This window comes from Convolutriloba macropyga, chromosome 13 (assembly GCF_964194025.1).
Source record: "Convolutriloba macropyga chromosome 13, txConMacr16.3, whole genome shotgun sequence".
NCBI lineage: Eukaryota > Metazoa > Xenacoelomorpha > Acoela > Convolutidae > Convolutriloba > Convolutriloba macropyga.
In genome coordinates, this window is record NC_134480.1 from 43,445,446 (window position 1) to 43,460,206 (window position 14,761).

At 34.8% G+C, this 14,761-nt stretch overlaps 1 protein-coding gene across 1 annotated transcript in view; it reads left to right on the forward strand.

Annotated features, from left to right (window-relative positions):
- Window positions 1-371: 371 nt before the first annotated feature.
- LOC142352014 (uncharacterized) overlaps window positions 372-14,761 on the forward strand; it is a 92,673-nt gene continuing 78,283 nt past the window's right edge. Inside the window, exons 1-2 of the mRNA XM_075404343.1 lie at window positions 372-495; window positions 6,622-6,736. Of these exons, the coding sequence (XP_075260458.1) occupies window positions 429-495; window positions 6,622-6,736 (182 nt within the window). The 5' untranslated portion in view covers window positions 372-428. The remainder of the gene's footprint in view (window positions 496-6,621; window positions 6,737-14,761) is intronic.

Consider the following 14,761-nt stretch of genomic DNA (forward strand, 5'->3'; position numbering starts at 1 on the left):
AAGTGTACCATTAACAAAATCACAAAAGTGTATCACGAAAGAAATTAAATTTCAACTTTTCCTGAAGATTTTCCGTCGTTTAACTCGTCACTAAGTCACTGTCTTGTTGCTTTTTTTTCTTATTAAAGCTCAACCAATGCTTGTCTTAACGCGATGTCGGCTCTAATATCAACTATCAACTGCTGAACTTCGAAGTATATTTGTGCGACCCCAATTTCCAAATGCTAAGAGACACTCCTCTCAAGCCGACATCTAAAACATCTTAGCATTTCTATTCGAGATGGTTCTCAAAATGTAAAATCTAAAAAAGAAGGGAAAAATTGACCACCTATTTGACCGCCAAAAAAGCAGATGTTTGTTTTATTTATTCGCAAAATGTTTGTCTGAGTTTATTATTTCAGAACTTTTGAGTCTCATTTTGTCCAAAAATGCGGAGAATTTTAATTCAAGCTATTATTTTTCTGTTAGAGGCAACGTTTATAACAAGCAAACTTGGTACGTAAGTTTTTTTTTTTAAGTTTTTTTGGGCTTCGAACTATGATTATTAAAAAAGTAATCATAAATTCGGGCTTTATTTATTAAGTTACAGATACTTGTTTTCCGTAGTTTTAACTTTGTAAGAGTTTAATTTCCAAAATAGCTCAGTTTCGTGTTTAATGAAAGACGAGTTTTTAAAGCTCCCTAGTCGAGGCCTCGACTCTATGAAAAGACTTAATAAGTCATAGCTGGCGATAAATTTTGACTCGAATTACAGTTTCGACACTTCGAATTAAACCTTTTTTTTAAATATGTCGAGCCTTGTTCTTTTTATACTTCAAGCAAAATCTTTATAAAACTCGACGCAAATGCCGGACATAACCCTGAATGACTCCAGTTTAATTATTTTCGAGGATTTAAAAAAATCGTGGCTATTTCATTTCATAAAATCAATTTAGGAAGAGACGATAAAACAACCTTAGACCCGCCCGTTATTGAGACCAGTACGAGAGTTTTTTGTTAGTTCTAATTAAAATTTTTTGAAAATAATTTAAGAGATCGCGCTTCCAGAAATCTAATGACTGGATAACCGGAGTAATTTTAGAGTTCTCTGTGGAGTATCGTTCCAAAACAATGAAAAGATTTTAAAATTAGCAAAAAATCTGTCAATTATATTCTATAAAAGTATCGTCACTTGTTTTGATTATATATATATATATATATATATATATATATATATATATATATATATATATGTATATATATATATGTATATATATGTATAATTGTATGTTTGTCGACTCAAACTCTTTAACAAGGGTAGGCTCGAGAGAAAAAGTTTGGCGTGGTTCAGCTTACATAAAACCAACAGGTATATTTTCAGTGTCTATCTTTTCAAAAACCGGGTTCAAATCAGCTTTTAAATTTCAAAAATTCAACATTCAAGAGTTGCCTTCAGTTCAATTTTGGGGTTGCATAGCCATTTCTAGTGCATCAATAAAATAAAGCTTGAGTTTATTAAATCTTCTAACCCACTATTAGACCATATTTAAACTTTTAACTTAACCTTTTGTGTGCCGAGTTATTAGCAAAAAATCACTTCGTCGAAATTTTGGAAAATTGAAGTATCAGTTTTTTGAAAAGTTGACAAAATTAACATTTTTTTTGTAAAATGGTGCTGTAGGTAGAATAGTTAGGTAAGCAAAAATTTTCTTTAACTGGATTAACAGATCTAACTCTTAAAAGGTCTATAAACCAATCAAGCTATAGTTTTAAAAAAATCTCTGCATCTGGCTTTGGAAACAAAAAATTCAAAAAAAGCACAAAATCAAGTACTGAATATTTTTAGGATCAACGCTAAAATTTAAAATCTGAATTTATTTTAGTTCAACGCTATTTTTGAACGCCAAAATAAGTACGATCAACGCTATTTTTAATTGTTGCACTGACGTGAGATTTTAACTTAGAAACACAAACCTATGTCAAATCTACGCTTAGAAGCGCCATGGTTTTGTAAGATTAGCGTAGATAGTGTTGACAATATAGAAATTCACCACTTTTCCAAATTTATCTCGCGGGGTTTATGCGTTGAAATGTTGTCTCTAAATTCACCGACGATTCTGTAATGGCGGCCGATTCAATAATTTCTCAACGCTAGTTATTTACCGCTCTTCTTGCATTATTTTGGCACCATTCTGCTGCCCGGGAAATATGCTCACTTTGAAATTGCTTCAATTCGGTTCGCAAAGTTGACAAGTTGTTTCACCTCATAGATATGAGCAGAACTATTTTCAGTTTTAATAATCATATGGACTATACCCGGGTTGACCACCATAAACCTTTCTTGGCAACCATATCCAAGCCATATATGGAGTTTATGGTAACTTGGCAAACATATAGATGACCATGCAAAAAAAATCAACATTGCTCAAAAAGCTCTTAAAACACCCATACAATGCACTCTGAGCGGAGAAAAACTCACCAAGACACTTGAAAAAAAATTGAAGTTCATGGTGTCTTGGAAACCATATCCAAGACTATACACATTTATGGTGCCATATACGACCAAAAAAGTCAAAGTCAAAAAATACAAAAAAATTACAGAGAACAGCCTAATTAACATTTTCTGACTACATTAAGCGTTCCAAAAAAGCAAATTAGGTTATTTCGATTTTTTATTTCTTGGCAACCATATCGAAGACCATAAATATTTATGGTCTTGCATATGGTTGCCAAGCAGTCCATGACTTTTCAGATTTCTTAAAAAATGTCTAAAAAGCTTGAAAAATGGCAATAAGTAAGACGTTTTTGGTAGCAGAACGCATATGTTTACTTCAGCACTATGTGGAGTTCTCAAAAAAATAAAAGAAGAAAAGATAAGAAATGACTTTATAATTTGACACAAATACATTGTTTCTAGAGCCAAAATCAGTAGTAAAAAAACGACCACTCTTTTCACAAATAAAAGGCCATACTAAAGTGCTTTTGCGGGCATTTTGATCAGAGGGCATAATTAGTAACAGAGAGCTCATTCAATTACACAAAAATAAGCTACTGTTCTTCTTAATTATGATTTTTTTTTGAATTGATGTTATTACATTTTGTTGTATTTCGCGGAGTGTGATAAAATGTGCTATAAATGCTGCAATTAACATCTGGAGCTATAATATGCGGCCTCATACCTATAAGATTGTCACTTTTAGCATTTTGTTACAATGGTCTTTGATATGATTGCCAAGAAATCCATAAATGGAATATTATTAAATAAAGATCTCCTTTTCATACGTGTATGTTGTTGCTCCTTAGAAGAGGTAGTTATAAGTTAAAAAAAAGAAAAACAAGTAAAAACTACAGTGGTCATATCAAAGACATTAAGCCTTCGAAAAAGCAAATTCAGTACTTTTATATTCTTCTTGGCAAACACATGAATGTAGGAAACACAGACCAACTACGCAAAAAACACGTACTATACGTGGATATTTAGAGAACTATGGAGCCTTAGAAAAGCCGTTCATAAGTTTTAAAAAAAGAAAAACAAGTAAAAACTACAGTGGCGATATTGAAGACCTTAAGCCTTCGAAAAAGCAAAAACAGTTCTTTTATAATCTTCGTGGCAACCAGATGCATGCAGGAAACACAGAGAAACAATGCGAAAACCAGGTACTATATATGGCTTTTTTGAGAACCAATGGGCATTAGAAAAGGCATTTATAAATTAAGGAATACAGAAAAACAAGTAAAAACTACAGTGGTGATATTAATATGACATTAAGCTTTCGAAAAAGCAGATTCAGTTCCTTTATATTCATCTTGGCATCCATATGCTTGTAGGAAGCCATGCGAAAATCGCGTACTATCGCGTTGATATTTCGAAAACCATAGTGCCATACAGGAACCGTTATGGAACCATTTGTGAGTCATGCAAGAACTATGTACGAAGGTTGTAAGAACCATATATGGATCATGTAACAATCATGTAACTATTCACAAAGGTTTGTTGTAGTAATCTTTTATGGACCATGTAGTAACCAGGTTTGGATCATGTAAAAAACATGTCGGAACCATATTTGAGCCATCAAAGAAACATGTAAGAATCATATATGGATCATGTAACAACCATGTAACCAATCACGAATGTTTCTTGTGATAACCTAATGTGGACCATGCAAGAAACATGTCGGAAGCATATATGAACCATGTAAGAAACATGTAAGAAGCCTATATGGATCACGTAAGAACCATGTAACTATCCACGAGCGTTTTTTGTAATGACCATGTATGGACCATGTAATAGCCATGTAAGGAACATGTCGGAACCGTATGTGAACCATGTAAGAAACATTTAAGAACCATATATGAACCATATAAGAACCATATATGGACCATATAAGAACCATATATGGACCATGTAAGAACCATATATGGTACCAATATGCCATAAGTCGTGTAAAGCGTTTAAAGCTGGAACTGTTGCATAAGCTTTGTATGGGCGTTGAAAGAACGCACGAATGACCATATTGGATTCTTGGATGCCATATAAGAATCATATATGGAGATCGTGGCAACCATAGCAAGATCATATAAGAAAATTTTGTATGGCCTGTATGGGACCATATATGGTTCTTTTATATGGTTGCCAAGAAAGGTCAACCCGGGTATAAAATAAATTAACTTTTAACATTAATGATGATTTGTACATATTATCACTAGTGTTTATTAGTGTTGATTGTAAATAGTTGTACTGTATGGAGGATTGATCGACTCCGATTGATCATTAGGAGTTTATCATAGAATAGTTGTCTGTATTTTTAGTGAACAATGTATTTTATCCTCAATTTATTGGGCTTTATCAACACATGCATGCTATGATTGATGTCATTGTATTTTCTTAGGATAATTTACCTAAATGGTAACTTTTTATTCAAAAAAGGGAACTTCAATGAATTGTAACAATAGCGAGCACTGGAATCTATATTCTTTTAAATTTATGAGTTTTAAGGAAGACAAATTTTTTAGTGCAGTATATTGCGAAATATAATCAAGCTTTTCGGTGCCCTGATACAAGATAGATTGCTTTTATGAAGAGTTGCTTTTAAGTGTGCCTTACTGCGGCTCCTACGTTGCTTTGAGAACATGTTCAACTTGGATGCCACCATTGCGTTTAGTTTGAATTGCAGCAAAGAAACCACAGTTGTTTTAAATGAAGCGGTGCACTTGTTTTTCAAGATGAACTAAAACAGATTCTGAGAGTGCTTTTCTGATTTGCTGTAAGGTTCTTGTCATAAAAATGCGGTGAGTTTACTCAGAAAAGACATGATGTCGGTAATGAATTCTATCATGCCTGGATAATACACTCCAAAAACCTTGATGCATTGTGGTCACCTTATAATGCATTATCTCTGTTTTACAAGATAAACAATTCATTAAAAAATTCTTTTACATTCAAATGAAGGCCAGGAGCCAGTATGGTAGGTGATAAGGCCTGCTGAGTGAACAAGAGAAAAAAAATTGAAACCACGTTTTTTTTCTGTCATAGAGTTTAGCTATACCATTGGTGCTTCGGAAGTTTTATTGCCAAGAGTTTCTTGAATTTTCCCTTTAAAGAAAACTGATAAGTTTCAAGAGTGGATTTTGTTTTAAATCTCTTGAAAAATTTTACCATCTGTTGGACTCTGACATGTTCTACAATAGGCGAACCAATTGTTCACTAATAAGATTGCACGTAATGTTTTCAGGATAATTAATTTTTAGCCCTACCTAGGCCATGAAGTACAATCTCTAACGAGCAGAGCTCTAGCGATGTATTTTGGGGATTCCAATGGTTACTCCTAGACTCCCTAAAGTCGCGAAGTGATTTCTTTCGATTGGGATTAAACGTACAATGGGACTGAAGTTGGATTAGAGTTAATTCAACCTGAACTTGAATAAAAATGAACAATCCTCAAACGAGCAGAAACTGAGGGACTTAATTACGGGCTGGACAAATACACACCCATATAAACTACCTTAAGCCAATTCTGATGATACCTGGATTTGAACTGGGTCATAAACCCCGGCATTATTTTGAACAAGTCAAAGTTGTTTTGATCATAGTCGTTTTGTCTGTATGGATCTGATCCTAGGACATCTTGGTCTGGCATAATCTTTTTTTAAAGCGGGAACTCGGGAGACAGACTGGCGACTCTGGGTTGAAAAGTTTTCAGATGTAAAAAATGAAAAACCCTAAACCAACTTTGGATTAGATTACAACGGCTCTGTAGATTTTAACATTTTAAAAATAACTTGTATTCGTTCTTCTCATAAGAATAGTTTAGAACATCAGCATGTCTCGTGTTAAATGTGACGACTACTCTTAAATTTACGGGATTCATCGCTTTAAAATTTTGCGCCATCTATAATCTGAATCTGATCGAATTGTTGGCCATTTTCTTTGCAAACCAGTTAGTGATTTTTGTCAGACCACGAAAACACAAATTGTGCTCTGATCAGACTTAAAGTCGTGTCCAGATCGTTTTTTTTGTGCTGTGTCCAGATAAGAGTCGCTTAGGGCACGCTCTTTGCAACACCAGGGGGGTCTGGGTCTGAACAATACAGCTTAATGGGGGGCCTTGGTCTTCAAAAAAAGAATTTGATTGTTTGATTTAGAACCATGTCCTGCGGGGTTCGAGGCCTGGCCTGGTATGCACAATACGAAGTGTTACGCTGTTATTAACACCTATTATAGACACTTCGGGGATGCTCACAATGCGTGTCAGAGAAAGTAAGTAAAACTTATTTCCGGAAAACTTCAGCGCATTTCAGCAAAATATTGTTATATTTTTTGCGCTGAAAGTTTTCAGAATTCAGCGCAATTCAACGCATTCCGAAATTTTCAGAAATTTTCTGGAACCGGACTTCATGTTTGTTATCAGATGACTTGAGTTTGTTCATTTGAAACAATCTAATTGAGTGTCAAGTTCTTGAAACAGACATCATATTCATATGTCTACGAAAAAAACCAAATAATTATTACATCGTAAGATGAGTTCACAGATCTCCGTGAATTACACAATTTCATGTCACTCTGCAAAAAAATCTGTGAACTAGTTGAAGCAGCAGGCCTGTATTGCCATATCACTTGACCGAATAAAACTAGGTCAGTTAATCATAGGAACACTGACCCTTTTACCATTTTGAAAAGTGGTATTTATTTAGTTTTCTCTTGAAATTTCTTTATTTTTATAACAAGCAGTATTTTGATTGAATACTAGTTTTTCCAGAATTGCACCAGATCAAGAATTAAACTTTCAAACTACGTTATCACAATTCTTAGCAACATCACATACTTTGACTAAGGCAAGATTTTTTTTTCGAATTATGATTTGACGAAACTCTACCTTGTTTCTATTTAATCTCGTTTTTTGTCTGACATAAAATGCAAAAATGTTGCTTTTGAAAAACTCTATAGAGTTTGAGAAGAAAGGGTAGTAAACAAAGACTCTAATTACTTGGTCGCGGAGCCAGTCAAAGTCAGGCTACACTCTTTTCTTTGTTGAAGCCTAAATTCTTTCGATAAAAAGGACAATAAAAAACAATAAAAAACAAACTTGAGAAAAAAGCAGCATGTCAAGAAGTTTGCCTAATTCAGATCTGAAAACTTTTTTGTCCAGCCAAATTCCAGTCGATGCTTCATATTGTGCAGAATAATGATTTTTGTGATAATTTTGACAAAAAACGGGCTGAATAAGTGTAATACATTTATCTCATGACATCAAATGAAATAGCAGTTTTGGCTGGGCATTGGTTTAAGTTGAGCTAGAATAAAGAAATTATTCCGGTAAAAGCGATGATTTTTATTGTCTTGTTATCTAATGTTATCTGTGAGACGGTATGAGATTTTCAATTTTCTTCTGCTTTATGGGGACAGTCTTCCTCTTAGTTTGATGATAATTGATTCGCTTCGGGCTTCGGAAACGAATTGTCTATTCTTATTTGCAGTTCCCGCGACTGGATGCCTTGTATATGACTAATTTTTGATTCCAATAATTTATCACTTTAGTCAAAACGCATATCAGTTCTTCAATTTCAATCTTGTAGTCCGTATTAAACACAGGTCAATTTCCGAGTCAAAATACAAATCTAGTCTTTTTCAAGTAAACGAGAGGTGTACTTAGTAAAACTCTGAAACAAAAAATGAGCGTCCCCGGGTCGAGATTTTGACAAAAATAATATAAGATTAGCGGTAAATAGCCGTGAAAAAAAAACTTTTTTCACCGCAAAGCGCCCGCGTCTTTTAGCGTTGAATGCGCTGAAAGCGGTGAATTTTTGTAAGAATTGCGTTGAATTTTGCGGTGAAAAATTTTTTTCACCGCATTCACCGGAATTCTCACAAAAAAGAAACTGACGTACAAGGGTTCGAACCTCTACCTCATGCGTGTCACCAACTTCATAATCCACTGCGCCATCTGTCACTTACTTCAATGATATTTCCTGTGAATGTAAGATAAGCGTTGAAGTTAGCGCGGTGAATATTTGTAAGATTTGCGATTCTGCTGGTAGCGGTGAAAAAATTTTTTTTCACAACATTCTGCTGGTTGCGGTGAACTTTTTTTCACCGCACACTGCATGTAGCGGCGAAAAATTTTCTTTCACCGCTTAAATGCTGAAAAAAATTTCACAGCTTAAAAGTTTTTTTTCACCGCATTCATCGCATTGAACGCAAATCTTAAACTTTTTCTCAAATTCACCGCAAATCTTACATCTTTTAGCGATTTTTAGCGGTGACACCTGGGGTCAATCGTGTCATATTTCACTCCGCACCTTAAACAAGTGCAACATTATAGTGCGATTTCAGCAATAGATAGCAAAAGCACCTGGCCTGTCAATCGTTGTTTTCAAAAAGAAAAGAAATAAAATGTTTTCAAGCTTCTAAGACCAAAATCTCCTCCGTCAAAGCAAAAATACTCTAGTACTCATTCTTGCAGCCACAAAATTTATAAACGAAGCTAAAATTTTTTGAGATTTGTACATCGATTAAGTTATTCCATACAAAGGTATCAATTAATGTATTAATTTTTAGGGGGTAATTGGGGTATCCGCCTTGCAATCCCTAATCTTCCATTGTTTTAGCCCCCACCCCCATGCTCGAAGAACGAGCTACATCCTCAGCTGGTTCTCCTTGGTGTCCAAACCATCAAATCTCGACTAGTTCTTGACTATCCATCTATATCAATCTACTCACTATTACCCTAATTACCGCCGTAATCTTACAACTTTTTGTAGGGTAATTTTCAGGCGAGTAAAAAATAAATATTTCCCCCATTAATCCCATCGAGCCGCAACCGAACCACCCATTCGATGGGAGAAATGGCGAAAACAAGTTAAAGCAATATTGCCCCGCGCAAACATCACAATGGACACCTCAGCGACAATATCTACGATCTCAGAACGCAAAAATTGTGGGAAATGCTAGGATTAACATTCATCCAACCCGCAACATAAAATTTGACCGATATGTTTTCTTTTCTAGAAAACAGAAAAATAGGTGGGACAGTTGAACAATTCTACAGCACCCTGAAAGAACCAGCCCAAAATTGTAATTTTGAGAACCGCGGATACGACATAACGCGAAACATTTTTATAACAAACAGTTTACACGATGATTTTTAACGAGAACTACTATGCGATACAGTGGAACTGGAGAGAGCGCGCAGAATTGCTGTCAACATGGAAATGGAACATCAAAACCAACAACGAATTTCCTCTAACAAAACAGGCGGTGTAAACATAGATCAACAAATCAAATGATTTCGCGGCGCGACAGCACGTCCCCAGCTAAGAGGCATAAAATCCTTCAATCGCGAACCAAATGGCCTCTGCAGCAACTGTGGAAAGAATTGGACACCCAAAAACCGTCTGGTCTGCATCGCCATGGGTTAGAAGTGTAATCACAGTGGTCTACTCAAACCCTTTGCGAAGGTTTGTAGGAAAAAAAAACAAAACACATTCAAAAACACACAATAGGGAAATCCGAGAAGTGAATAACCGAGAAAATCACGAAAATACAGATAGTATTTGGATTAAATGATTAGAACTTAAGTTTCTATAATTACAATGAACAGTACAATTCTCAATATTAGTATTCTGAGGACAATTATGTTTCAATGCTAGAAAAGAACTCAAATGAAATCGCACTGCTAAACTTGAACTTCAAAATTGGCAACACAGATTGTTAATTGCTTTTTGATTCTTGGATGTACCATAATTATTCTGTCACCCGCGAAACACATCAAATATAAATGAATACAAGCAATATGCTCGGAGAAAAAACCCATAGAAATAGTGTTTTTTTTCAAATGACAAAGTGGATACTCTGGGAACATTGAAAACACCAATTAAATTTAACGATTGACAAATTCCAGGTGCAGAGATACCCATAGTTGCAGATGGGTTTAAACCTATTCTAGGACGCGAATTATTCAATCAACTAGGCATAACAATAGTGCAAAAACCTTGCCCTAACATCGATCGAAATAGTATTATCCATCAATGTGCCATTAAAAAGTCAATAGCAGAAGAGTTCCTGGAATAAATAACTAGAGTCGACAAATCAAAACGTCATACAGTAATTAAAATTTCCATAGAAATTAAAAAGTCACACACCAAAAAAAAATCAAACAAAAACCAATTCATCTACAACTGAAAATGAAAAATGAACCCGAATAATCATTAAACAAAGATCACATTGAAAAACTGTCGAACTGTATAGACGAATATTTTATTTCACCATATTCATCACAGTTAAAAAGGCTCAATCAGTTAAAGTAGCTCTGGATTCGAAGCTTTTAAATATATTCATCCACAAAAACAGGGGATCAAAATTCCTAACCTTGACTCTTTTTTCAAAACGATTTGTAAAATGCTATGAAACGAGCAACAAGAGACAGAAAATTTCACTGCGCTTGATTTACAATACGTTTGAAGACAATTAAATCTAAACACTGATACGGCCCACAATTGTAAATTTACTTTATGAAGAGCTGATATGTCTGGCACATACCGTTTCAAAACAGTATTTTTTGGCTCAAAAGACTTGCCAGCGGAAGTTCGAAAAGCTGTTCACTTCACCTTGACAGGACTCACTCAGAAATTTTGCCTTCTTTACCATATCCTAATTGTCAGTAGATGAAAGATCGAATAGCGCTTGCAACTTGTAACCAAATGTCTCCGAAAATTGGATGACAGGAATCTAAGAATCAATTTGGCAAAATTTCGTTTTGCAAATACACAAATTGAATAGCTCGGCCACCGAATCACCCAATTGGGAATAACAACGTTAGCAAATAAAACAACGGCTGCACTTCAACAACTTAAGGTACCGAGAAATTTTAAAAAAAGTTAAGAATATTTATGCGTGATGTTCGTCATCATGGCAAATTTATTCCAAATTTTTCACATCTTTGCGACCCCTTACGACCATTATTAATAGAAAAAAATTCGTCTAGACTGACGAACGTGAAAATGATTCTAATGGAATTAAAGAAAAATTGCTGAACCTACCGAGAAAAAACGAAAATAAACACTTTAACGCAAATCTGGAGACACAAATAAAGTGAGACGCTTCAAGAAAAGTTCCCAGATCTGCTCTGAAACAACGTACACCTGATGGCTGGCAAACTGTTGCTTTCTCCTTGCATATCCTCATCACAGTTGAAAAAGGATACAGTATTAACGAACTTGAGCTCGTAGGTGTAGTCTGGTCAATAGAACACTTTAATTTTTACCTCTAAAATAAAAATTTTTATAATGTTTTTATTGATCATAGAGCTTTTTTTTCTAATATGCGTGAAAAAACAGCCAAGAAACCATATAATAGGTGGACTGAACTACTACTTCTCTTTGACTTTACACTTGATAATCTTCCTGGCTCAAAAATGGAGTTGCTGTATTACTTCTCGCGCGATCCTCAACAAGAGGCCGCTAATGTATCAACATATGATGAACAATTCTTTGTTGCTTAATTAGACTCAGCCAAAGGTAGCGCAAAGCGCTTTCTCTTTGATACCAAAAATTATACGGATTTTTCAGAGCAAGAAGATGCATTTAAACCAAACGGAAATAGTTTAAATACCAGCCACAAATTATGTGGTGAATTCGTGGCGCAAAAGCACGAATATTCTGAAAACAGCATTAATTACAACATATTTAACGAATTTTTTTCCAACCACTCCAACTCTACAGCCTTGCCCCAACATCGAGATTAATAATATTGACCATCATTCTACCTTTAGAAGGTAAACAGCAATAGAGTTCACGCAACTAATAGCAAGAGACGGCAAATTAAAGCATCAAACAGTAAATTAAAAACTCCATAGACACTAAAAAGTCACACACCAAAAAGGATGGAAAGTCTCAATTCATCTACAACTGAAAGCCAAAACTGAACACAAAAAATCCTTAAACAAAGACCATATTGAAATACTGTCGAATTGTATAGACTAAAATTTCATTTCACATATATTTATCACAGTCAGAAAGGCTCAATCACATAAACTAGATCTGGAATCGAAGGTTTTAATTATATCCACCCACAAAACAGTTACCAAATGTCTAACTTTGACTATTTAATTCAAAACGATGTGAAAAACGCTATGAAACGCGCCACAAGAGACAGCATATTTCACGACGCTTGATTCACAATCAGCTTGTAGCCAACTAAATTTAGACGCTGATACGGCCCGCCATTGTAACTTTAAATCATTAAGCGCTAAAATTGCTGGGAAATACAAGGTTTTATAGTTCAACAGAGATGCTAGCAGAAATTCGAAAAGGTATTAACTGCAATTTGACAGGACTTACTTATACGTTTTGCCTTTTTGACGATATCTTGATTGTCAGTAGTTGAAAAATCTAAGAATCAATTTAGCAAAATGTCATTTTGCAGAAACCCGAACTGAAGCTGCAATTCAACATATTAATGCACCGACGAGTTTAAAGGAGTTGTGATCATTTTTGAGTTCTGTTCTTTATCTTGGTAAATTATGCCAAATTTATCACAACTTTGCCACCCCATGCGACCATTATAAAAAACACAAAAACATTGACCAATATGAAAATCATTTCAATCAAATTAATTCAAATAGCTGAATCTATCGAAAATAATCACTTTAACTTGAATCTAAAAACAGGTTAAAATTATGACCCTTCAAGAAAAGGTCTCGGATCTGCTCTCGAACAACGTACACCTCACGGCCAGCAAACTGTTGCGTTTGCCTAGCGTATCCTCATCAAAGTTGAGGAAGGATATACCATTAACGAACTTGAGCTCGTAGGTGTAGTTTGGTCAACAGGGCACTTTAAATTTTACCTCTACGGTAAAATAGTTTATACCATTATTATTGATAAAAGAGCTTTTATTCTATTATGCGTCAAAAACAGTCAACAAACCATATAATAGATGGATTGACCAACTACTTGGACTTTGCAATTGATCATCTTCATGGCTCAAAATTGGCTTTGGTGGATTACATCTCGCGCAATCCTCAGCAAGAATTCGCTTAAACAAAAACATATAATGAGCAAAGCATTGTTGCGAAATTAGATTCAGCCAAAGGTAGCGCGAAAGGCTTTCTCTTTAATATCAAAAATTATACGGATTTTGAAGAGCGAAAAGATGCAATTAAACAAACGGAAATAGTTTGACTACCTACCACAAGTTATTTCGTGAATTCGCGGAGCAATAGCACGAACATTCCGAAAACAGCAATAAGGACAACATAATTAACGAATTTTTTTTATAATTGCTCCAAGTCTTCTACGTTGTCCCAACATCGAGATAAATAATGTTAACCATCAATCTACAATCAAAATGTCAATAGCAGTAAAGTTCACTCAACAAAAAACAAAACAGATCGGCAAATCAAAACATCATACAGTAAAAAATCCATGGAAACTAAAAAGTCACGCACCAAAAAGGATGAAAGGTACCAATTCATCTACAACTGAAAGTCAAAATTGAACTCGAATAATTATCAAACGAAGATCACATTGAAAAGATGTCGAACTGTGTAGATCAATATCTCATTTCATCTATAGCCATCACAGTCTAAAAGGATCAATCAATTGAAATAGCTCTGAAGTCGAAGATTTCAAAGAAATCCATCCACAAAAACAACTACCAAATGCCTGACATTGACTCTTTAATTCAAATGATTTGACAAACGCTAATTAAACGCGCCGCGCCGCAGGAGCCAGTATGATTCAGGACCCTTGAATTTGATTACATTTTTAGCTAATTAATTCTACACGCCGATACGGCCCATCATTGTAACTCTTAATTGGTAAGCGGTGATATGACTGGCATTTACCGTTTCAAAACAGTGTTTTATGGCTCAAAAGACATGCCAGCCGAAGTTCAAAAAGCTGTTAACTGAACTTTGACAGGACTCACTAATAATTTTTGACTACTTGACGATTGACGATATCTTAATTGTCATTAGATGAAAATTTGAATATTCCTTACAAACTGTATTAAAATGCCTCCACTTGTAACAAAATGTCTTAAATCGTGAAAATTGGATGATGAGAATCTCAGAATCAGTTTAGCAAATTGTCATTTTGCAAAAACGCAAATTGTTTGGCACGGCCACCGAATCACCCAATTGGGAACAACAACATTAACAAATAAAACGGTTGCACTTCAACAACTTAAGGCACCGACAAATTTAAGAAAAATTGAGATCATTTATGGGTGATGCTCATCATCATGGTATATTTATGGCAAAATTTGAAAAAAACTTTTCCACCC